At 36.9% G+C, this 25,339-nt stretch overlaps 1 protein-coding gene across 1 annotated transcript in view; it reads right to left on the bottom strand.

Annotated features, from left to right (window-relative positions):
• Positions 1-25,339, bottom strand: part of crb2b (crumbs cell polarity complex component 2b) — a 32,587-nt gene that overhangs the window by 6,886 nt on the left and 362 nt on the right. The window contains exons 2-9 of the mRNA XM_043246164.1: positions 15,614-16,309; positions 14,362-14,557; positions 12,677-12,816; positions 10,057-10,239; positions 9,862-9,975; positions 4,950-5,249; positions 4,224-4,835; positions 1,249-1,808 (exon numbers count right to left, since the gene is read on the bottom strand). Of these exons, the coding sequence (XP_043102099.1) occupies positions 1,249-1,808; positions 4,224-4,835; positions 4,950-5,249; positions 9,862-9,975; positions 10,057-10,239; positions 12,677-12,816; positions 14,362-14,557; positions 15,614-16,309 (2,801 nt within the window). The remainder of the gene's footprint in view (positions 1-1,248; positions 1,809-4,223; positions 4,836-4,949; positions 5,250-9,861; positions 9,976-10,056; positions 10,240-12,676; positions 12,817-14,361; positions 14,558-15,613; positions 16,310-25,339) is intronic.

The following is a 25,339-nucleotide window of genomic DNA, read 5'->3' as shown; positions in this document are numbered from 1 at the left end:
TATGCCCACAGCGCTGTCTGCTGACCTGGAGAAAGGCCAGACATACCCTCCTTTGGACCTTCCAGAGATACCAAACTCAGGCTAATCGCTGCCGGGCGGACATCCCCTAACCTCTGAGCTGTTCAAAGAGTTTGGTTAGCAACTAAAAACCTGCCTCTCCGGGTCGAATCCAAGAAGCTGTCCCAGAAATACATTGGCCCTTTTCGCATAGCAAGGAAAATTAACCCAGTTTCTTATTGTTTGTTTCTCCCTTGTTCCCTCAGAATTAACCCCACGTTTCATATCTCCTTATTAAAACCTGTCTTGTCTTCTCCCTTTGATCCCAGACGCAGACCTCCTCCTCCTCCCAGGATCATCAATGGTCCGTGGTGTCCAGAACTCTTTGCAGTATCTGGTGGACTGGGAGGGCTATGGGCCAGAGGTACCTGGGTAGGTAGATAACTTCGACCCAGGTTTTATTTGAGGGTTTCGCTCCCAAAGGCCAGGATGTTCTGGGAGGAATGTCAGGAGCCGTTTCTAGAGGAGGGGGTCCTGTCAGCATCCCACTCCCTGCAGTTGGTCTCCATGCCCCTGTGTTCCCCTCTGCCTTAGTTCTTCCTCGTGTGTCCTTGTTAGTGATATCTAGGACCCTTGTGCCTTGTGTTCCATTGGGTATTTAAGTTGTGATTATTCTTTGTGCAGCTAACTGGTTTTGTTTTCTCTCCTAGTGAAGTTTTTATTTTTTCCAAGTGTTTGTTTCTATTATTTGCTCTGTTCTATTATTACCTCTTTTATTACTACCTTTTTTATTAAATCTACATTGCCTGGAGCTCCACTATACAGTATATATATATAAAATATTTACTTCTCAGTTTTTAATTTTGATTATGATAATTTAACTAATAATGTAGTTAATATTACTAACTTATTAAACAAGCTCATTAAACGAAACAAATACAACCTTGTTTTAAGTTGTCACCATGTTTTTTTAAACACGTCTCTACATATTTTTTAGTATTTTTTTATTTGTTTTAGTTATTTAATTTATCAAGTTAAACTAAAAAAGAGAGAAATGTTTAATTCTTGTTAAAACATATTTCTGTGGAAACGGTGCTAACCTTTATTTTTCAGGATTCACAGAAAGTAGCATTTATTTGAAATAGACACCTTTTGTAAAATTATAAATGTCTTCACTTAGACTTTTGAGCAATTTAATGCGTCCGTGCTGAATAAAAGAATCACCAGAATTGTTGTTCTTGTAATTCTCACCTTGCAGGTCTGGTCTCCGGCGCAGCCCTCCAGCACATTAGAGGAGTTTCTGGGTAAGTAGCTGGGATGCTGTGGTTTGTATCTGATGCTGCCGGAGTACATGAACAGCTGTGTGTCGTCTATACGCACGTCCTGCAGACAGCCCTTAAAATATCCACCCCACTGAGCGCTGTTTTCTCCTTCAGGAAGCCCACCGAGATACGCCACGTCTCCAGCTTCCACCTCAAACCCAGTCAGCTTTGTGGGAGTAAAAACCTGCTGCGTTTGGTTATATAATATAAAGCCTCCTTCTCTGCTGACGGAAACAAAGACCTTCTCCCCATCAGTGAGGAAGCTGGAGGCTCTTCTGATGGAGTTGTGTATCATGACGTGTAATGAGCCGTTGTTCAGGAAAACGGTGAGGTAAGCCTGATTGTCGCGCTGGAGCTGAAGGACCAGGCCGTTCTGCTGACGTGATCTCAGCCACAGAGACACGCTCACGTCACCGGTGTGCTGCTGCATGATGGGAAACGCAGCGAAGCTCCTGCTGCGCTCCGGACTGAAAGTCCATGAAGTGAACTCTGGTGAGAAAAACAGTTCAAAGGTTATAGTAGAAAAATTTAATATAAAAGATAAAAGAAAACTTTACTTGTGACAATATTGTCATGCCAGTTAAAAACTATTACTTGTTCAAAGATTTTATTTGAGGGTTTTGGTAATGCATTTGTTCTTGTTCAGTTCTCAATGATGATTCTTATTTTCTAGATTGAGTCTAATAAACAAAAGTCTTGTTGTCTTGTTGTAGGAACAACAAATAACTTCTAGCTGATCATTTGGAATCAGGAGTGGCTTTTAATTATTTAATTATGACAGAAAGGTCAGACTTTTCTTAGACAAAAGCCTTGTCACTTAACAGAAATAATGTGCAGTACAGAACTGCATAAAGTCATGGCCCAGTGGAAAAATTATTCATATTGTGTAGGAGTCCCTTGAGCTTCGAGGACTGCACCCGTACGTTTTGGCAATGACTCAAATAACTTTATTAATAAAAACTTTAACTTTATTAATAAAGTTATCTGGAATGGCAAAGAAATCATTCTTGCAGGACTCCCAGAGTTCATCCTTCTTACACCAGACATGCTCAATAATGGCCAATCCTGAAGCACCTTGACCTTCTTTGCTTTCAGGAGCTTTGATGTGGAGGCCCAAGTATGAGGAGGAATGCCGCCCCACTGAAGAATTTGCCCTCTCCTGTGGTTTGGTATGTAATGGGCAGCAAGAATGTCTTGATACCTCAGGCTGTTGATGTTGCCCTCCACTCTGCAAATCTCTGCACGCCCCCATACTGAATGTAACCCCAAACCACGGGTTTTCCTCTACCAAACTTAACTGGTCCATGCGGGTTTCAATAGGTCTTGTGCAGTATTCGCGACGATTGGGATGCAGTTCAATAGATGATTCATCTGAAAAATCAACCTCCACAGTCCATCCTTCCCGCAAGCTGTTGGCCTTGGCAAATGCAACACGATTTTTTATCTGTCTTGTGTTTAATGCTGGTTTCTGGGCACTAATTCGGCCACTGTGACCACTGCGTGAGTGAATTGGACAAACTGTTCTTGTAGATACAGGGGTTTCTGGTGACCACTTGTTGGCCCTGGACTGTCGAACCAACAAACGGTCCTCTCGAACAGTTGTCTTACAGGATATGCCTGACCTGGGCCTATCATGAACTTCACCAGTTTCTTCAAATCTTTTTCTTATCCTCTCCACTTGACGTTTGGATACATTAAAGATGTCTGCCCCCTTGGTCTTCGGGCTCTTGATGACCAGCACTTTGGTCTGTGGATGAATCTTTGGCATGCGGTCAGAGGTCAAGATGCGTTTCAGATGAAGTGTGCTGGGGTTCTTCTTCTACACACCTGGGGATGTGTTCATTACAGCATTTGTCACAGGTGACGCTCTAATCTGTGATTGGTTGAATCCTGTGTGACAAGACTTTTGTCTAAGCAAAGTCTGACATTTTTGTCCTAATTAAATAATTAAAAATCAAGGCATGATAAGATTTTATTTAGGTAAAATAAGCATAATCTAGAAGCCTTTGCCTTTCATATAAACCACTTCTAATTCCAAATGATAAATCAGAAGTTATTATTTATTATTTCTACAACTTGGATAGGTAACAAGACTTTTGCCAGGCTGTGTATGTATAATATATAATTTTTAGTAAACTTATTACAATGTTTTTTATTACAATTATTAAATTTTAGTGAGCGTTTTAATTTTAATTGACGAATTTAATTAATTATTAATTAATTCTTATTTAATTTATCTTAATTAATCTTCAGATCATATGTAAATATTTTAACAGATTTAAATTAGTGCTGTCCAACCAATTAATCCCGATTAATAATAATAATAATCAATTAAATAATATATGCAAAATTTTAATTAGTGCTGTCTATTGATAAATTGCCATTATTTGCATCCAAAATAAACGTTTTTGTTACACTTTAGACATGTTTGTGTACTGTGTATATTAATTACGTATACATAAAATACACATCCTTGCACGTATATTGTCAAGAAAAATAAGTGATGTTTATGTATTAAAATATATATTTATGTATTATATATATATATATATATATATATATATATATATATATATATATATATATATATATATATATATATATATATATATTTATTTATTTATTTATTTTGGATGCAAATAATGGCGATTAATCATTAGACAGCACTAATAAAAATAAGTGATGTTTATGTATTAAAATATATACTTATGTATTATATATATATATATATATATATATATATATATATATATATATATATATATATTTATTCATTTATTTTGGATGCAAATAATGGCGATTAATCATTAGACAGCACTAATTAAAATTTTACATGTATCAATTATTAGCTAGAATAATAATTATTATTGTTTTAATATACTGTTATTTATCAAGTAGGCTCACCTTCGGAGCAGTTGTGTCCGTGAAAGGGCCTGTGGCAGTCGCACCTGTATTCTGACCACAGATCCACACAGCGTCCGCGGTCGGCACAGGGCTCCGGCCCGCACCAGTCGCTCTTCTCACAGCCCATCGTTACGTCCGGCTGCGGAGCGAAGCTCTCGGGAAGAACCGGCTGAGAATCCACCAGCAGATCCTCGAAACAGCCCAGGAATCCCGTCCTGGAAGCGGTCCGGTTCAGGTATTCCCGCGGCACCCCGCCGAGGCGCAGTCTCTCCAAACCCAGCGGCTGGAAGGACAGGAGCTGGTTGTGTCCTCCGTCGCTGGCTGTGCTCAGGCCGTCCGACAGAGAAGTCAGAATCAGTCTCTCATCCACACTGACCAAGACTTCGTGCCAGAACCCGTCGCTGAAATCCCTGTTTAACTGCACGGCCAGCTTTAAGTCTCCCGATTCGGCTCTGGAGTGCGGCTCTCCGCCGATTAGCTCCAATACGAAGAAGTGCTCTTGACTTCCCCGGAAGAAGAGAATTAGATCCGGCAAGGTCGTCCTGAACCGGAGCTGGACGCTTGGTGCTTGGGATGTCCTGTTGATACCCGGGACCTCGATGAGCAGATAACCTAGACATATTAATAAAGTTGAATCTTTTCGCTCTTGCTCAAGTAACTATTTGTTATATCTTATATAAGCACTTGTGCTTTTGCTTGAGTCCGTTCGTTGGCTATTCTACCCACCTCCGGTCAGAGAGAAGGTGGTGGAGGTCTGGCAGGCGTCTCCGTGGAAGCCTGAAGAACACGTGCAGGTGTGCCGATGCTGGTCTCCGAGCAGAGAAGGCACACAGGCGCCGCCGTTCACGCAGGGGTCAGGCACGCAGCCGGTCAGAGGGACGTCGCAGTCGTGACCGCCCCAGGGCAGCTGGTCCGGAGCGGGAGGAGGACAGTGACACGTGTAGTCGTTGATGGAGTCTTCACAGCGGCCGCCGTTCTGACAGGGATCGCTCTCACACTCGTCCAGGTTAATCTCACACACCACACCTGCAGAGAGAGACACGGGCATTTAACCACCATAAAACACGTATAATAATTACATGAATGAAATGCCTTTAACTGAAAACTGAATGCTTAATCTTTTCATTATACATGACTGAAATGCTATTGCACAGAAATACTAATTATATAAAACACATAGTATGGAAAAAAAGGCAAAATCAAACTTCCTATGACTTAAAGATTAATAATTCAATTCTTAGGTAATTAATCACATCCAATATATATATATATATATATATATATATATATTGGATGTGATTAATCATAATATATATATATATATATATATATATATATATATATATATATATATATATATATATTTTTGAACATATTTTTATGTTTAGATGTACATATTTATATTCAATATTTTATGCAATATTTTATAAAATTTTTCATGTATATATATTTGCATGAGCGTGTGTGTATACTTTAATATATATAATTCAATATGTGTGTGTGTGTGTGTGTGTGTGTGTGTGTGTGTGTGTGTGTGTGTGTGTATGAAAATAGTATACACACATTTTTCATTTCATTTACTTAACTTAATTGAATTAAGTTAATTTAACTTAATTATTAAATAAATAATTAAAAAAGTAAAAACAACAAAATTACTAATCACTAAAAATAAATTAAAACATAAAACATAACAATAAATATTAATTTGATTAAGATTGAATTCAAATTAAATCTTTTTTGCACTTTTTTAAGGATATCACAAAATACTGAGCTTCCTCCCTGGAGATGCTTTCCAGGTATGTGTGTGTGTGTGTGTGTGTGTGTATGTGTGTGTGTGTGTGTGTGTGTGTGTGTGTGTGTGTGTGTGTGTGTGTGTGTGTGTGTGTGTGTGTGTGTGTGTGTGTGTGTGTGTGTGTGTGTGTGTGTGTGTTTGTCTATAGTGTAATAGTGTGTGTATATATTTGAAGCTACTGTAACATACAGGACAACCTTTATACATCAGAGCCAACGGCTTACAGAACAGCGAACTAAAGAAAATTGCCCGACTTTTAATTGCATTTCCTTTAATCCTTCTCTAATCAGGAATGTAATCCTGTTAACGGGATTGGCATGTCAGCATATGGTTGCAACTTAACTGCAGTTTGTTTAGTCTGAGAGACGACTTTTAACCACAGCTGAATAATAACACAGCACGGCAGATATGCCCAAACTAAACAGAAACGTATGCACTACATGCGCACACGCGGCGGAGAGCGACGGTCCATCACCGCAGACGACAGCAGGTGTCAAACACAGTCTGCTATTGTGCAAGCGCTCCTGCAACTTATCAGTTTTCACCGGAGCAAACCAGAAGCTCGCGCTCGCTTGTAATATATATTGCATTCCTTGGCAATGTTAAACATGAAGCTAAGTCAACTGATAGGCTGTCTTGAAACACAAATATAAGTTGACTTAATTCCAGCAAAAATCTGCGCTTCTGTTATATTACATTAATCATCTATCTGAGGCTTGTATGATGCACATGAAGGAAAAACAACAAAGGTAGCAGCGCAGCAATGCTGAATATCAATAGCAAACAAGAGCAGTAAAGAGAGAATCTAATCATTTTCTTCCTCTGCGCTGAAAGCTAAAAAATGCCCATAAAAAAATTAATATTGAAAAAACGTTGCAGCATTTCTCATTTCCATTTAGTTTAACTTGATGTGCTAAAACCCGATGAAATAAAAATACCACATTTCTTAACTAAAACTGTAAAAATATCTAGGTTATTTGACATAAAAGAAATAAAATGTAAAAAAAAACGTATTTTATTTCAGCTAGCTGCCAAGGCAACATTGTAAATTTAGCTTAGTTTAATTATAAAAAATAACTAAGACTGAATAAACTTTTTTTAATTACGACAACCCAACAAATCTTAAACATAATAAATAAATAATAAATAAATAAAATAATAAATAAAATATTAATCAAAAAACATTATATCTCAGCTAAAATAATTTATATATATATATATATATATATATATATATATATATATATATATATATATATATATAAATCTATTTCTTAATTAAAAATTTTTTTTTTTGCGAAATTTAATTAAAAACATTTTTTTTTTTGGTTTATGCATTAACATTAATTGCTATTTTTTTCACTATTTTTTATTTAGAAAGCAAGACTTCTCATCTCATGTCACGTTGCACACGTGTACACAAGAACCAAAACGAAATGCAACGAAGAGTCAGAAACGACCCGTCCTAGTACTTCAGGAACTGAGCGCTGAACCGAACCTGATACTCGTCCCGGAGAGAGAGAGAGACTCTGCAGGTCGCTTCGACATTGCTGCAGGAATCCTGCGGAAAGCTGGGACGCTTTACCTGTCAGGAGAAGCAGCCCGCCGCAGATCCCTCTCACTATTAGTCCTCTCATCCTGCCAAACGTCCGGACGCTGACACACAGCTGACACGCAGCTCCTTCCTCTCGCTCCCTGTCTAACTTCTCTCTAGCTTCCTGGTTGTTTCCCTCCCTCGCGAGTCGATCCTCCTCTCAGCACCGAGCGTCCGGGAGTGATTACGACAGCCGCGTCCGGCACGACTCCCCCCTGCGCTGGGATAATAATCCTCTGAGCCTCCCGTCCCGTCCCAGCTGACACGGGGAACGCCGGGAGCCCGAGGACCACTCATTACTGAGATGTGATGGGAGTGCTGTCCAGGCTTTCAGAATGAACTACAGCTTCTTTCTGAATCTGAACAGATTCGAAGCGCCGGGCATCAGAGCGTCTGCCCACTTTGTGAAGAGTTACAGGAAACTGAGCATCGTGCAGAAGGTGCGGGAAGATTAGGTCAGGCGAGTAATCCGTTACATTTTAAACCACTTCGCGATTGTACTTTTGCGAGCCGACTTAACTCATAGTTAGTTGCGACAGTCAACTAAAACCAAAAAAAAAAAAAAAAAGCATTGAAATTAAATAAACATTAGGTGTTCTATTGAAATAGAAAAAACGTTGTAAATACGCAAATGGAAATAAAATGTGTTTTATACTTATTTATCGTCAGACATGTTACATTAAATAAATGCCTTTAAACGAAACCTGCCTAGCGACCGCAAAACTGGAAGATTTTCTTGTAAGTAATGGGAAGTTTAAGAACTGAAACAAAATTAAAAATGGAAAATTATGAGTAGTTTACTGCTTTTGTGAATTGTAATTAATAAAAAAAAAAAATTGGGATTTTAATTGGATTACGAGAATTCTGTACACCTAGATATAATTTAAAACATTAATTAAAACTTAAAATTTTATGTCACTTTGAGACATTTCAGCTCTCGTTTTAATTTAGTTTAGATGTACTAAAATAACTAAAAATGAAATTAAAAAATAGCTGCACTTAATTCACTAAAACAAGCTAAAATGAAAAGGGAGCATATGAAAATGAGCCGATTTAAAATATGAATAAAAAGTGTAATATCTCAGTGATGCTAAAATTTCCCGAACACTTTTATATGGTTTTAGTTTCAACACGGTTAACCCAAATTAAAATAAAACTAAAAATAGAAAATATAATGCTATTTTGTTAATACTACACCAACACAATTTTGAAAAAAGTTCCTTAAAATAAAATGACCACAAAATAAAAAAAAACATTAAATATTGGAAAACTGTTGCAACATTTCCATCTAGTTTAACTTGATGTACTAAAACTTAAATAATTTTTTTTAAATGTATTAACTAAAATTATAAAAAACAACTAGATTATTTGAAATAAAAGAAATATCAAATATAAAAAAATAAAATTTATTTTATTTCAGCTAGTTGCCAAGGCAACATTGTTAATTTAGCTAGTTTAATTTAAAAAATAATTAAAACTGAACAAACTAAAATAAACTAAAATGAAAAGGGAACATATGAAAATAAGCCGATTAAAAATATGAATAAAAAGTGTAATATCTCAGTGATGCTAAAATTTACAAATTCACTTTTTTATTTTTTTAGCTTCAACACAGTTAACCCAAATTAAAATAAAACTAAAAATAGAAACTATAATGGAATTTTATTAATACTACACCAACACAGTTTTGAAAAAAGTTCAAATAAAATGACCACAAAATAAAACAAAAAACCCATTAAATATTGAAAAACTGTTGCAACATTTCCATCTAGTTTAACTTGATGTACTAAAACTGAAATAAAAATGTACAATTTATTAACTAAAATGATAAAAAAATATCTAGATTATTTGAAATAAAAGAAATGTAAAATATAAAAAATATAGATTTTATTTCTGCGAGTTGCCAAGGCAACATTGTTAATTTAGCTAGTTTAATAAAAAAAAAATTAAAACAGAATAAACTAAAATAAACTATCTAAAAAACTAAAAGCTGAATGCATTCAAAATATTAACAAAAAAACATGTCCCAGCTAAGCTCAGCTAAAATAAATCGGTAAATACATTTTCATATATAAATCTATTTTTTATTATTAATTGATTATTAATTGCAATTTTCTTGAAACAAGAAAAATACAAATTTAATAAGAAAACACGTCGAGATATTTTTTAGATATTTTAGACACTTATAAAAAGTGTAAACGTAGTCACATTGATCCAGTGATATATGTGCCCCGTTCTGAACGCTCACGCACCTCTGAACCCCGCCGGACACGAGCAGCGAAACGCGTCGACCAGATCCTCACAGCTGCCCCCGTTTTCACACGGGCCGGACGCGCATTCGTCCACGTCAACCGAACAGTCGTCGCCTGCCAAAGACAGAACAGCGGCGATTGCAGCACGCTGCACAGTGTGATCTGTATCATCTGATCATCTGAGACGGATCTGACCTGTGAACCCGGCCCGGCAGAGACACAGGAACCCGGCGGCGCTCGCGAAGCTGAAGTCCGTGTCCAGATCGGCCAGGACTCGGTAGTGTCTGGACTCGGAGCGCTGGAGACACTCGCCTCCGTTCTCACACGGCTGCGTTTCACACTCGTCCACGTCAAGCTCACAGTTCTCGCCTTCGTAGCCTGGAGAAAACCACAGAGAAAAACCCTTCTAATATATAGTCACCAAATTCGTAAGAGCGCTATATTATAGGTTTTTTTAACATTTTTATTTTCATATTTACTGTTTTTAATTTAAGCCAGGAAAAATGTAGGTAGTTTTGTTGTGTATTTTTTAGCATTATTAGGTTTTTTTCTGTTTTTATTTGTAGTTATTTTAGTAAAACTGCAGTCTGTAACTTTTTGGTCTAAAAAATATCTAGGCTCCTCATTAAAATCACAGAAGTATTATATGACACATATCTGAATGTAATTAAATTATATTTCAGCTTTAAAAACTATACAGAAATTATACAGTTTTATATATATATATATATATATATATATATATATATATATATATATATATATATATAAATATATAAAAATATATAAAATATAATAAAATATAAAAAAAAATAGAAACAAAAAATATTCATGAAAACTATACTAAAAGGTATTAATAGGATATATATATATATATATATATATATATATATATATATATATATATATATATATATATCTCCTATTAATACCTTTTAGTATAGTTTTCATGAATATTTTTTTGTTTCTGTTTATTTCTGTTTTCATTTTAATCGTTGTTAATGTTTTAGTAATTTTACTGTGCGTTTCGTGATTTTTATTAGTTTTTGCCACAAATTACGTCCATATCATTTATAGCGGTTTTAGTTAGTTCAAGTAAGGTTAGTATCAAGTTGAACTAAAGAAGGAAAATATGTAATTTTTTTAAGTAACTTTTTTAAGTGGTCTTAGTTTGGTTTACTATAAAAATCCCACTTCACACAGTACATCTACTAATAATCAAATCATAAAATAATCAAAAATTCAATTTTATTTAATGCAATGCAGTGTCAAAAAGCCGCTGTACATGCCATTTGTGCAGCATTAAAATCTTGTTTGTTTACAGTAAAGTCGTTATTTAATAGAAGATTTTACCCAAGTGATGAAGCGCAGGTTAGTGCACTGCTGATCGCTCAGGGCTCAGACCTACAGCCCCATCAAGCAGCATACATGTGTGTAAAGGGAAATGTACAGGAACTGGTAATGAGTTTAAAGTAAGATTGGTTGAAAGAGGTTAAAAGCTCCGGAGAGAATATTATGAGTTTAACAGACAGACTTCGCTTGTGCTAATAGATACTACACATGAAATACAAGATTTGACCTATTTTACCAAATGGTCTGGAGTATGCAGTAAGTAACATTCAGCATTACTTTATCATCACTGAGATACTATTATAGTATAGTGGATATTATGTTTTTGTTTTTAATTTTTTTCTCATTTTATTTTTAATTTTCACTGCAAGCAAAAACGTATTTTCTTCTTCTGTATTTTTTCTTTTTCATTTTCAAGTACAAATATCTAAACATTCTTGAATCAAGATGCACTTACTTGCAAAATGACTTAAGATTCTTGAATTCTGAAAAAAACGGAATTATTTGAATTTTATTGGAATTATTTGAATTTTTATTTGAAATTTTATTAGCTTTTTGCTTAAAACAAGGGGAATAAAAATCTGCCGATGGAGTAAGAAAATGGCAGTGATGAGTAACAGAAATGTTTTTTTAAAATGGTTTTAGTTTTGATTTTCCATAATAAGCCTTTTTATCATCTGATTTGTAACTTATGTCCCAAATTATTAGTATTTGTGCCGAATGAGAGCCCATGTTTATTTCTAGAGCATTTTCCACGCATTCAAGAAATCCGTTTAGGCTCTGCATTTATAATAAATGTGGTTTTGGATAATTGCACTATAATTTATGTTCGTTTTATGATTAAACTGTGAGCACCTGTTCGGTTCTGAATACTGAATACATAAAAGATTGGCTGTTTAGTGAGGGCAATAACGATTGTAATCGTAAACATTTATTATTTTATTTATATTTCATATTATTTCGGAATGTATTCATAAAAAGTTTACACATGAAAACATAAAAACCTGCATTCCCCGCATTCACAAACGCCTGAGAAGTTCATGGTTCCCTTTGCAATGTCCTACACTTTTCTCTAGGTGGCATTGTGGTGTAACACAACATCACCGGTGAGCACGAAACCGGGTCAATAAGCTTTCCATGGGTGGTTTATTAAGATAATAATTGACATAACTATATAAAAATCTGGAATCTGAGAGTGCATAAAAATCGAAATACTGAGAAAATCACATTTAAAGTTGTTTAAATGAAGTCCTCTTCGATGCACGTTATTAATCAGATTAAGCTGTGATGTATTCGTGTTAGGAAATATCTTTTATTTTATCATTTTGACTTAATGCAACGTATTGTTGGCTATTGCTACAAATATAGCAATGACTGCTCACATATGATTCTGAGACATCATCACTGCTGTTAGCTAGCCTTTAAATGCGTAGATAAACGCAAAGAGAGGATGAAGAGCGCTCACCAGGCCAGCAGAGGCAGGTGTACTGGTTGACTCCTTCCTGGCAGGTGGCGCCGTGCTGGCAGGGCTCAGACGCACACTCGGGTATGTCCTCTTCACAGAAAGAGCCCACGAATCCAGTGCCAGCGCAGTCACACTCCAAGCTGGAATTCAGAAGTCCACTTTAATATCTCCTAAAACACGCTGCGCTCCAAGCCTTTCCTTCAGTGCTCCTTAGCAGAAGTTGCACTGGATTTATTCTAAGCTTAACCGGTGGAAATTGGAGAAATTGTGTTATGAGGGCACATGATGCATGTTATGTGATTCGTGCCGCGTCTTTTTGGCACCGGGATGGTGATTGTAGTCATTTTACAGAGAAACATGACTTGATGTATTTGTTTAAACACTGGTTCGTTCAATTACTAAATCTAGTACTTTATCAAATCATCCAGTATTTTAACTAACCAGTAATAGGCTTGGTTCCTTGAACAATTTATTAGTTAAGACACTGACTGATACGATAAACCTCTTATTAATTAGTAAATATAGTAAATCTTCTTTAGTTAAGGTTGGTTGGTTGATTGGTTGGTTGGTTAGTAAAGGCACTTGTCTAATGTAGACATTGGTTGATTGGTTAAGAGCGATTAGCCACAGAAGTGACTGATTAGTCATGGTGCTGGTTGATTAGTTAAGACTCCAAAATAACTAGACACAGACTGATTAGATAAGGTTTTTTGATGCACTTGTTTAAATACAGTTAGTTGAAGTACTGGATCGTTTGATAAAGTACCAGTTGAGTCCTTAAATAATTTATTAGTTAAGACACTGACTGATATAATAAACCTCTTGGTATTTAGTAAACATAGTTTATCATTAGTTGCGGGTGGCTAGTTAAGAGACTGGTTGGCTGGTTGATTGGTTAAGGCACTTGCTTAATGTAGACATTGGTTGATTGGTTAAGAAACTGATTGCCGCAGCAGTGACTGATTAGTTAAGGTGCTGGTTGATTAGTTAAGATTCCAAATGATTAGACACAGACTGGTTTGATAAGTTTTTTTTATTAGTTAAGGCACTGACTGATCAGTGAAGGCACTAGTTGATAAGTTAGGTTACTGATTAATTGTCACAAATTAATTCGTTTTCAAAGCACTGGTTGAATGATTAAAACACTTGAGACACTGATTGACTAGCCTGATTCATTTGGACAATTATAGATTAGTTAGTATACCAATTGATTAACCACAAACTGATTACTTAAAACACTGGTTAATGATCAGTCAAGGCACTACATGATTTATTAAAGCACAGTTTACACATTTATTTTCAGTTAAGGTAGCATTGGTAGAACTGGTTGATCGGTTGAGAAACTGAGTGATTAGTTAAGGCACCAACTGATAAGCCACAGTCCGATTAGTTAAAACACTAGTTATTTAGAAGTGGTTAATTAATGAAGACACTACATGATTTGATAAGGCACTGATTAAGCAGTTAAGATACTTAGTGATTAGTTAATCACCAATTGATTAGCCACAGACTGATTAGTTAAAACTCTGGTTAATTAGTTATGTCACCGGTTGTGTTAAGGCCACCTTCCTGCAGAGTTTAGCTCTAAACTTAATTAAACAGCTAATAATGGTACATTTTGAAGGCAAGCGTGTTGGAACTAAACTGTACCAGTCCTCTGGTTATTGGTTAGTGGTCTCACTCACCCGTTCACCCTATCCAGACATGTTCCTCCGTGTTGGCAGGGTGAACTGTCACACTCGTTGATGTCCAGCTCACAGTTAATGCCCTCGTATCCCGGCACACACTTGCAGGTGTACAGACCCACGTGATCGTGGCAGATGGCACCGTTCTGACAGGGATCCGCCTCACATTCATCAACATCCACTTCACAGTTCACTCCTGCAGGACAAACAACACGCAGACTTATTCACAGAAGAAACGCTGCTGCACGTGTGTTGAATTCTATGTGGCTTTGCCATACTGGGGGTACAGTGAATATAAACTAAACATTACCATGGTATATGCTATCAGTTCACATTAGGCATTCTAATAACTAAAGTATCTTTTCGACTACATGTCTGCTAACTCTCAGATACTGTTGAATAAGTTGATATACTTGCAAAGTTTATGATAGTCAGTAAGCACTATGTCGTTTAATGACTGCTAGTTGACATGTAGTTGCAAAGTTACTTTCTGTTAGTAAAATGTCTCACAATAGTGGACTCACAATAAAGTGTTACCAGCATTTGCTCACACTTTGCAAAATATTTGGGATTTGTACTTTTTTTTTTTTTTTTGGATGGCATTCATGCCATTTTTTTCTACTTAAATGCCTGAAATAATTGTTATAAAAGTTATAAAAGTTGCATATATTAATAAATATCTAAAAATATATATTTAAATAAATAAAAAAAAAAATCAGGTTTTAGACATTTTTTCTGCTTAAATGTCTAAAATTATTTTATAGACAAATATACATTTTATACAAATAGATTTGCTTTTAAAACATTAATAGTTTTAGAAGTATAAATTATTTTAATAAAATGATTGTAATAAATATGGCTAAACAATTATATAATAGTTATATTAAATATTCTGAAATAAAATAAATAATACATTTAAATATAACTAATTCATTAATACTTACTTTTAACTGTAGTGAGGCTGGCTGACAGAAAGTTGAAGTAAACGTAAATTAGAAATGTTTTTTTTTATTTCATGCATTTTTATATAATATTTTTATTATTGTATCATTTTAAGAAAGAAAGAAAATTATCACACTGTATACTGTATACGTGCAATCTTAGTCTTGTTTATTGTCTTCAAGCTTGTTCTTTGGATTTTTTTGGTTTTTTTACAGGTTTTTGGTTGTTAAATAAATAAATACTTGATAGCAAACTTGTAGTGTATATTATTGTATGTTAAAGCACTATGAAAACCAGGAACAGCCCTCACCTGTAAACCCAATGAGGCATTCGCAGCTGTAGCGGTCCTTCCCGTTGACGCAGGTCCCGTTGTTCTCGCAGGGCTGGGACGCGCACTCGTTGATGTCAATATCGCAGTGGTAACCTTGGAAACCAGGTACGCAGTAGCACTGATACAGGTCAATCCCATCCTGACAGATGGCGCCGTTCCTGCAGGGCTGGGACAGACACTCGTCGATGTCTTCTTCGCAGTGTTGACCCTGAAACCCCGCGGCGCACCGGCACTCGTAGCCGCTCGCCGTCCAAACGCAGGAGGCGTTATTAAAGCAGGGCTCATCGGCGCAGTCTCGCACCCTCGTCCCGCAGTCGTCCCCGCTGTATCCACTGGGACAGTGACACGAGTATCCGTTGACTCCGTCTATGCAGTAGCTCTTGAGTCCCGCGCAGGGGTTGCTCTCACATTCGTTGATGTTTCGGGTGCAGTTGGGGCCGTCCAAGCCGTCGGGACACGCACAGGTGTAGTTGTTGGTTCCCGCGGCGCCGAAGCATTTGGACGGACAGCCTGCGCTTTCGCACGGGTCGTATAAACGATCACAGTGCTCACCGGCGAATAGAGGAGGGGTGAGAGAGCAGAGGCACAGGTATCCGGTCAGAGACGGGACACAGGTGCTGTTGTTTAGGCAAGGAGAGGACAGACACACGTCAGACGTGACCGTGCAGAACAGACCTGAGGATACAGACCATAGAGTCGTAAGAGCATTGACAAAGATGATTCAACTACATAAAGTTGACTGATGTTTCTATGAGGCTGAAGCTCAAGCATGTGTGTGCAATAACATAAACATGGTTTATGAGGACACTTTCTGTGCCCCCGGAAAACAAAAGGCTAAAAAACATAGACGGTGTTTTATGAAATAAAAAAATGACAGTCGTTTTCTGTAAGGGATAGGTTCAGGGCGATAGAAAATGCAGTTTGTACAGCGTAAAAAAAATCTATTTAAAAAAATGTTGGTTTGACATAGTTTTAAAAAAGGTTTGAAGACAGATCGAGGCGGACGGATGAAGATTGGATGATGGATGGGTGGATGGATGGATGGAACTATAGATTGAACAAAGGATGGATGGATGATAGGATGAAAGGAACAATAGTTTGAACAAAGGATGGATGGATGGATGAATGGATGGATGGAACTATAGATTGAACAAAGGATGGATGGATGATAGGATGAAAGGAACAATAGTTTGAACAAAGGATGCTTGGATGAATGGATGGATGGATGGATGGATGGATGGATGGATGGATGGATGGATGGAGCTATAGATTGAACAAAGGATGGATGGATGATAGGATGAAAGGAACAATAGTTTGAACAAAGGATGGATGGATGGATGAATGGATGGATGGAACTATAGATTGAACAAAGGATGGATGGATGATAGGATGAAAGGAACAATAGTTTGAACAAAGGATGGATGGATGAATGGATGGATGGATGGATGGATGGATGGAACTATAGATTGAACAAAGGATGGATGGATGGATGGATGGATGGATGGATGGAACTATAGATTGAACAAAGGATGGATGGATGATAGGATGAAAGGAACAATAGTTTGAACAAAGGATGGATGGATGAATGGATGGATGGATGGATGGAACTATAGATTGAACAAAGGATGGATGGATGGATGAAAGGAACAATAGTTTGAACAAAGGAAGGATGGATGAATGGATGAAAAGAACAATAGTATGAACAAAGGATGGATGGATGGATGGATGATGGAAGGAACAATCATTTGAACAAAGGATGGATGGATGGAGGATGGATGGAACAACAGTGTCCAGTGTCCCAATCCCAAAGTGTTATGGCCGATTCAGTTCAAATTCACACACTGTGTAACTCCAGCGTCAGAACAACCGTCCGTCTGATCAGACCTACAGCTCCCTGCTCACCGACTTCTTCACCACACCGTCTCCTCAAAATAAGCCACAAAGTAAGAGTAAGTGAGGGCGGTATGGAAGATTCAGCCTAACTTAACAGATCTTCAGCACGCTTAAAGCCTCTTAACGAAACTTCCCGTGACCGAGACTCTGACTCTGCTTGAGGAGACCACGAGTCTCATGAGCTGCGTTTCCACAGCAGACTCTCACCTGAAGATCTTTATGGCACCCGAACTTCAGATGTTCTTCAGGGGCATTCAGGACGGGCTCACATACGACAGCACTACTAGCTCACACGGTGCTGCTTACTGCAGATTTATACGGAGACTCCTGCAGGATAAAGAGGCTTTGGTCTTCGGTAGTACCTCCACCGGCAGATGGGGAGCGTCTTACCAGCTCTGACTAAACCTACACCAGATGCTCCGTCGATGGGCTGTCAGCTTAACCGACCACCTCTCACTAAAACTAATCCATCCTCACGCACGTGATGCATAAATATACCTGTCCATATAGATCTGTCACTCACAAAGCCTGCGGAGAGATCAGGATCCGTCTGATGTGGTTTAGTGCTGATTACTGCTGGTTGAGGGGTTATGAAATACTGTGCATTTGAGAAATTATTATTGAGATACATTTAATCTGCCCTGCTAATACAGACAAGCTACTTACGTAGATTAACCAGCTACCGGTTTCACCAAAAACCGGTCGGTTTACGGGTAAAACGAGTAGTAGTTGTTAGTATTATTTCAAGATGAACACAATCAATTATCATTGTGTTGCATTGCATTAAGTTTATAAAGAGCCATTCATTTACATTGTAGTCTATCCGAATTATCATAAATATCAGCATCTGCACCAAAATGCGTATTTTTGGTATAAAATGGATCCATGTTCTCACTTTATTATAGCTTTAAAAAAAAAGGTAGAAAAAGGTAAATGCCATAGAAGTTGTTTAGTAGTTTTTGTGAAACAGAAAAGCTCTTTGGATGTTAAAGTTACTTTATTGTATCATTTAGACAAAAAGGTTGTTCTATTGCATCGTGAAGCACTTTTTTTAGGATGTATGCACCTTAAATAAAGTAGAAAGGTGAATCTTTTTCAAAGACAGCATCCCAGTGACAGCTTTTGTACCTTTTTTACTAAAACTGTTCAATATGTTCGATTTTTCTATTATGTCATATGTCAGGCTATTCAGGGATATTTTGTCATTTCTACAGAAAAATGACTGATACCGTAAAGGACTCATGTATTCATGACTCACTGGCATTCACACTTTCAGCAGACACGAACAGAGAGAGAGAGAAACTGTGTCAGGAGCTCTAGTAGTGACTGTGAATGACCTACAGTCTCTAATCCAGGATCATCTGGTCTGAGAAGAAAGAGAGAGACGGAGAGAGGGGTGAGCTTTAGAGAGAGACTTGAAGACCGATCGAAAACCAGCACAGTTCCCTGATCAGCCTCGGCTCTCAGTAAAACAAACACGTCGAATAAATGAGGAGCTCTGGAGTCTAGACGGAGCAGACAGACGGAGCTCACGGATGGGCTTCAGAAGCTTCAAGTCTATTGAAAAAGTCTGGTAAACAACATCTCAGAGTAGAAGAGACTTCAAACCCCTCGCAGAGACGTGTGGTATGAGCCCTCAGGACAGAACACTGTATCAGACCGAGAAAACCAGACAGGGGCCACTATAGATTATCCTTTAATAAACACATGCCATTCAGTATTACTTGCTACTTTGGGGTCTTATCAGAAAACGCTTGCTTGGTTGCGGTCATTAAACGCCTGCATGTTTTCCACACGATTTCTGCATTAAATCGTCGACAGAAGACCAGGAAAGAGACGCTATAAAAGCACAAGTGACGCAGACATACCAACATACATTAAAAACAATCAGAAGACAGTTTCCACAAATCCTGTTTTGATTAAAGCAACTAAAGCTGTCCGTAATGAACACGCAGGTACGGTGAGGCTCTTGCTTAAAAGCATTTGATATGCAGGCTCTTTTTGTTTTAATATTGTTTTGTTATGGTTTTTTCTATGTCATATCCAGTCAGTAATATATTGCATATTTCATCCAGTCCACGCAATTGGTGGAAATACGCAATATATTACTGACTGGTTACCAACTTCAGTAGAAATGAGAGTGAAAATTTGAATGTATGGATTGCATTATATCATCTTTTGCTCTTTTTGAGCCATAATAGTTCAGATACATTGTGAAATGCAAATATTAGCATTTTTCTTTCTGAATGAATGCCAAACTTTCGTCAACTCAAGTCAACTCAAGTCAACTCAACTCAAGTCAGTGCTTTTCCCAATGCACAGTTTCAAAGCATCTTTCCAGAAAATCACGACACTCACATCTACATTTCTTCATGTCTTATAGCTGCATTTAGCAAATTAGATCATAATATAATTACATTTTGCGACAATGCCTCTTAACATGGGGACAGGAGAGTTATTCGAAATAGTAACCTTTGATATTTTTGTGAAGAATAAAAAGTAATGTGTTATTTTACTAGTTATTTTCAGAGACAGCCGATGACATAACTCACATTACCCAATCTTACAGCAATTCGTGCATATTTTATGAGGTGGCTAATTCATACCACCTCAATCGTACAAATTCATACGATTTTTGCGAAATCACACATATTTTGTGAATTTGTAAAAATAACCTACACCTAACCTACCCGTCACTGGGGTTTAGACAAATTGTGCAAAATTTGTACGAAATAATGAACTCGAATATGCACGAATTGGTCGTGAGACCAATCTTGGTGATAATATCATTTTATTTTTTATAAATAATAAAAAATGAATTACAGCTGCTATAGTATTTATTGCTTTAAATATGATATCCAACTTACAAACAGCTGTTTGATAATACAGTTTTTTAAAGGTTCTTGCAATCGATACAATCATGCATTGGATAGTACATCGATTAACACGAGTACACATACTAAAAAATTACTTTAACTGAAAAAAACCTGTTAAATGGTTAACAGTAAATTCCTGTAAAATTTATAAGAATTCCCTACAATGCATTGTTTAAATTAGATGTTTTTTTCTTCAAAATCACTATATTTCTTCTTAGTTTTTCTTATCAGTTATGTTAGGGTTGTGTGTTGCATGCAACGTCGTTAAATTAATGTTTATTGCATATTTCACTTTAGTGTTTGTGTGAGTGACACTGAGCATCTTCTATATATGTTCATATTTAAAAGCTGCTTGCGCTTGGCTTTGGTTCGTCATGTGACTTTCTCATCTCCACCTGACTTTGTTGGTTATCTGTGTATTTCAAAAGTGATTGTTATATTAACTTTATATCGGTTAATGAAATTACGGTATTTAACTGTAAATTTCACTTTTTAATGGTAGAATCCCAGCAAACACAGCTACTCTATCTTTTTTACAGTGCAATGTATATCAACCTTTCGGGGTGATAATTTCAAATAGCTTTTTGTCATGTTCATATCTCATTTGTAAACTTAAAGAGATTGCGTTAAAAGGAAGAGCTGCAGCTGGACTTCATCAAAAACTCATTTTAGCTTGTGAAACGCAGCACAGCAGCGTTAGCGTCTGAAATGCTTGCGCTGGTGCGATTCAGAAGGCGCTCTTTAACCCGAGTGAGTTATCTCCAGCCCTCGTGCCCTCTGACCTCTCTGTGTCCGACGGCTCTCTGAGAGACGGATAAGTCGAGCGGCTGGTACAGACTCTCACGCACAGGAGAGAACGGCGAGAAAACACACGCGTGCTGCCTGGCAAAAGCGGAGGAAGGGTAACTGGACTGCTTAATAAAGTCATTCCAGATCCATAGATCCACACTTGAGTTTGCACGCTTATATAAATTAGATGTATAAGTCTCTATATTTCTATACATTCTAACCTAAACAAAAAAAAAGCTTAAAACTAAAAATGTTGTGCATGTTTTGAATCAACTGCCTTTTTGATTTGTAATATAACATATATTGCATCTGTTCTAAAGGTATCATTAAAACAAACTTTCTTCTTCATAAAGATGAATATTTTTATTAATTATTAATGTGATCATTATTTATAAAATGTAATTAAATTAAATTAACAGATGACATTTTTTTAGTTAAATTCATCAAAAACATGCTCATGTAAACAAACTAAATTTATGCATAAATTTAAATAAACAAAGAAAGATATGTTTTTTTGTTTAATGAAATCAAGCTTTTTATCCAAGGATGCATTAAAGAAACACAATTTTGAACACTTAAACATTAAATAAAAAATATGATGTACTACATATGAATATATTCATATTTAAAAAAGACACTGAATGAAATTAACCATTTTTTTCAAGAATGAATTTTTTTAAGTACACTTATATCAAAACAAAATCAAATAAAACTTTTTTAATTCAATAAATTAAAATTAAATGAATTATTGAAATACTATATGTATAAATATACATAAATATAAATGCATGTAAATGTTCTGTTGCCATATAAACAAATGGATGTGTTTTAATAAGGGTTTCACTGGGGCCTAAGTCTATCTGAAGTATGTGAAGATCTCTGTGCCATCCTGACGCAAATCCCTAAAAAATGTTGTCCTCTACAGTGTTTCTGAAGCTGGTTAAATGTAGCTAAATGTTTGGAAATCGACAGAAACTAAGTCTGTCCCGTCACGGTCACAGCTTCATCAGAGATTAAAGACACAATGCAGCACATTCAGTCAAAAACATGCGAGCTGTTATTCCACTTAAGCACAAAGAGTGAAGTGGTCGCGCTCTCCAGCAGAGTTTCCATGGTGATGGTCAACTATGCCGCGCGTCTTGCCCCGCGCTTTCAATCTGCCTAAAAGCACCCAGGATTCAGGCTTCTCACAACTGCAGAAATAGGTCATAGCTTCATCGGGGTGGAGGGCAAACAAAACTCCCACAACAACAACGAGACACACACTCATCAGATGACGCGCGGCTCTTTCATTCAAAAGCTAATGAGAAACTGGAAACAGCTCATTAGCAGAGAGCATCACATTTACTCTTGCTTAAAGTAACGCTGAGTGTGAATATGTATGTGTGTGTGTGTGCTGGTGCAAGACACACACCTGAAAACTGTATATAAATATATTACTGTATAAATAGGTAAAGGTAAAAAAAAATACAGGTAAAGAATTTATATATATATATATATATATATATATATATATATATATATATATATATATATATATGCATGCAAAGCCAGATCCACCCTACACAACACTCTAGAAACAGCCTAGCAACACCCTAGCAACCACCCACGACACTGCATAGTATAGCAACCCCCACTAACTACACATAACACCCTAGTAACGCATTAGCAACCATTCCCAACACCTTAGAAAGTCTAGCAACCCACTAGAAACTACACACAACAATCTAGAAACAGCCTAGCAACACTGTACAAGACACAAGAGACACAACTCTCTAGAAAGTTTAGCAACCCCCAACCACACATTACATCCTATGAAGAGCCTAGCCACACCCTAGCGACCACCCACAACACCGCAGAGTCTAGCAACCCTCCTCAACGCCACATCACACCATAGAAACATCCTAGCAACCACCCATAACACCTTAGAAAATCTAGTAACCCCCTGCAAAGTATAGTGGCTGTACTCTATTTTTGCGACACTAAGAGGACACTTTTTTGCGCTAAAAAAACCCCAACAATTTACTCAATTCTTTTGATTAAGTTCACGCACATGCTTTCCCCCGGATGTAAAGGTAAAGGCTGATTACGCATAATCAGCATGCATAACAAAGCATGCATTACACTATTCTTCTCCCCTGACTTAACATCTTTCACTATTTTTGAGAGTATCACAGGTTACAGAGAAAGTCTAGCAACCCTTAACAACTACACACAACACCCTAGTAACGCACTAGCAACCACTCACAACACCTTAGGAAGTCTAAACTACACACTGTACTCTAGAAACTGCTTAGCAACTCCCAAGCAACCAGCCACAACACCTGGAGTCTAGCACTCCTCGTTAATTACAAAATACACCCTAGAAACACCCTAGCAACCACCCATAATATCTTTAAAAAAGTCTAGAAACCAAACAAAGTACACACTACACCTTATAAACTGTCTAGTACTTCATTAGCAACCACCCACAACACCTTATAAAGTCTATCAACCCCATACTACACCTTAGAAACAGCCTAGCAACTCCCTAGCAACCACCCACAACAGAGTAGAAATGCTAGTTACTCTTATAATGTACACCCTAACAATACTCTAGACACAACCAACAGTACCCTGGAAACCACTCAGAAAACCTAACACTGTTTACTATAAATTAACTATAACTATAAAGTGCGTGCAATTAAGTGCGTGTCCTAAAACATTACATTCAGTTACATCTTCATCTATGTAATGCACGTGCAAGCCATTTTTTAGTAGTCCGGGATGTTCCCATGACAACGCACGCAGGACGGTGCACGTCAGCAGATGTGCTGTTTTAATGCCATAAGTGTCTTTTTTATTGCTGTTAGCCTAACTGCTGCAAATAGAAAAACGTTAAAAAATGCTAATATATATATAAAATAAAACTGATATGTATGAAACATAAAATGTCATTTTATGCAACGCATAACAAATCTGCCGACCGCTGCGTTCGTCGTCATGGGAACGTCCCAGCTGAAGATAATGAGGGAATTACTTTGAAAAGCGCTTTTCGATTGCACGACACACCTCCACGATTAAACGACGCGCCACTAGAGTTCACGTCCAATACCAGGTGCGCATGCGCCGTCCACCCTCGGGAACAGGAGCGCGCACGAGGAGCGCAGCAGCGTCTGAACGGAAGTGAATGCTGATGGCCGAGCGCGTCTCAGCGAGGGGCTTTTCTGATTATCTCTCGTTCTAAACAGTCTGACGGCCAGCTGCCAGCACTTACGTCCCCTACGTGCACTAATGCCCAATTACCCTTCCCTTACAGATAAACCCACGGAGACCAAAAACAAAACGAGCCGCCAGCTGCAGATGACCGTCTTCAACACGCAGAGCTCATCAAAGAGACACTCGTTGCTTTCAAGCATTTAATTACACGCCATAAGGAGACCGCTGCTGGAGAAACCTCTCATATAATCTTTGGGAGTATGTTAAAACAATGCTTTGTTCATAGGTTTTTTTATTTTACAAAAAGTATGTAATATAAGCTTTTTTTATTATATATTTTCTACGTGGAATATTTGCACGCACTTGTGATGAGAAATTGTGAAAATCATACGCTTTAATAAAGTTAAACAAAGGAAAAAGTTGATGGGTGTTATGATTAACTTCTATAACGCTACTGTTCAAAAGATTGGGGTCTGTTTTAATGTTTGAGGTTTCTTCTGCTCACCAAGGCTGCACTACTTAAAGTATAGTAAAAACAGTTCATATTTTTTATCATTTCAAATGGCTATTTTCTATGTGAATGTGTGTTAAAATGTCATTTATTTCTGTGATGCACATTTCAGCATCATTATTCCCATCTTCAGAGTCACATGATTCTTCAGAAACCATTCGACATATTTCTGATTAATATAAATGTTGAAAACAGTTGTGCTGCTTCATATTATATATATATATATATATATATATATATATATATATATATATATATATATATATATATATATATATATATATATATATTTTTACTGAACAATAGCATTTATTTGTAATGTAAATCTAACAAAAAAAGATCGTTACTGTCACTTTTAATAAATGTAATGCATGCTTTCTGAACCGTTTCTTTTAGTGTAGCGTAGCCTATATAAAACTGACTCTGAAAACTTCACGC

Source organism: Puntigrus tetrazona, chromosome 8 (genome assembly GCF_018831695.1).
Source record: "Puntigrus tetrazona isolate hp1 chromosome 8, ASM1883169v1, whole genome shotgun sequence".
In the NCBI taxonomy this organism is placed as follows: Eukaryota; Metazoa; Chordata; class Actinopteri; order Cypriniformes; family Cyprinidae; genus Puntigrus; species Puntigrus tetrazona.
This window is presented reverse-complemented; position numbering and strand designations above follow the sequence as displayed.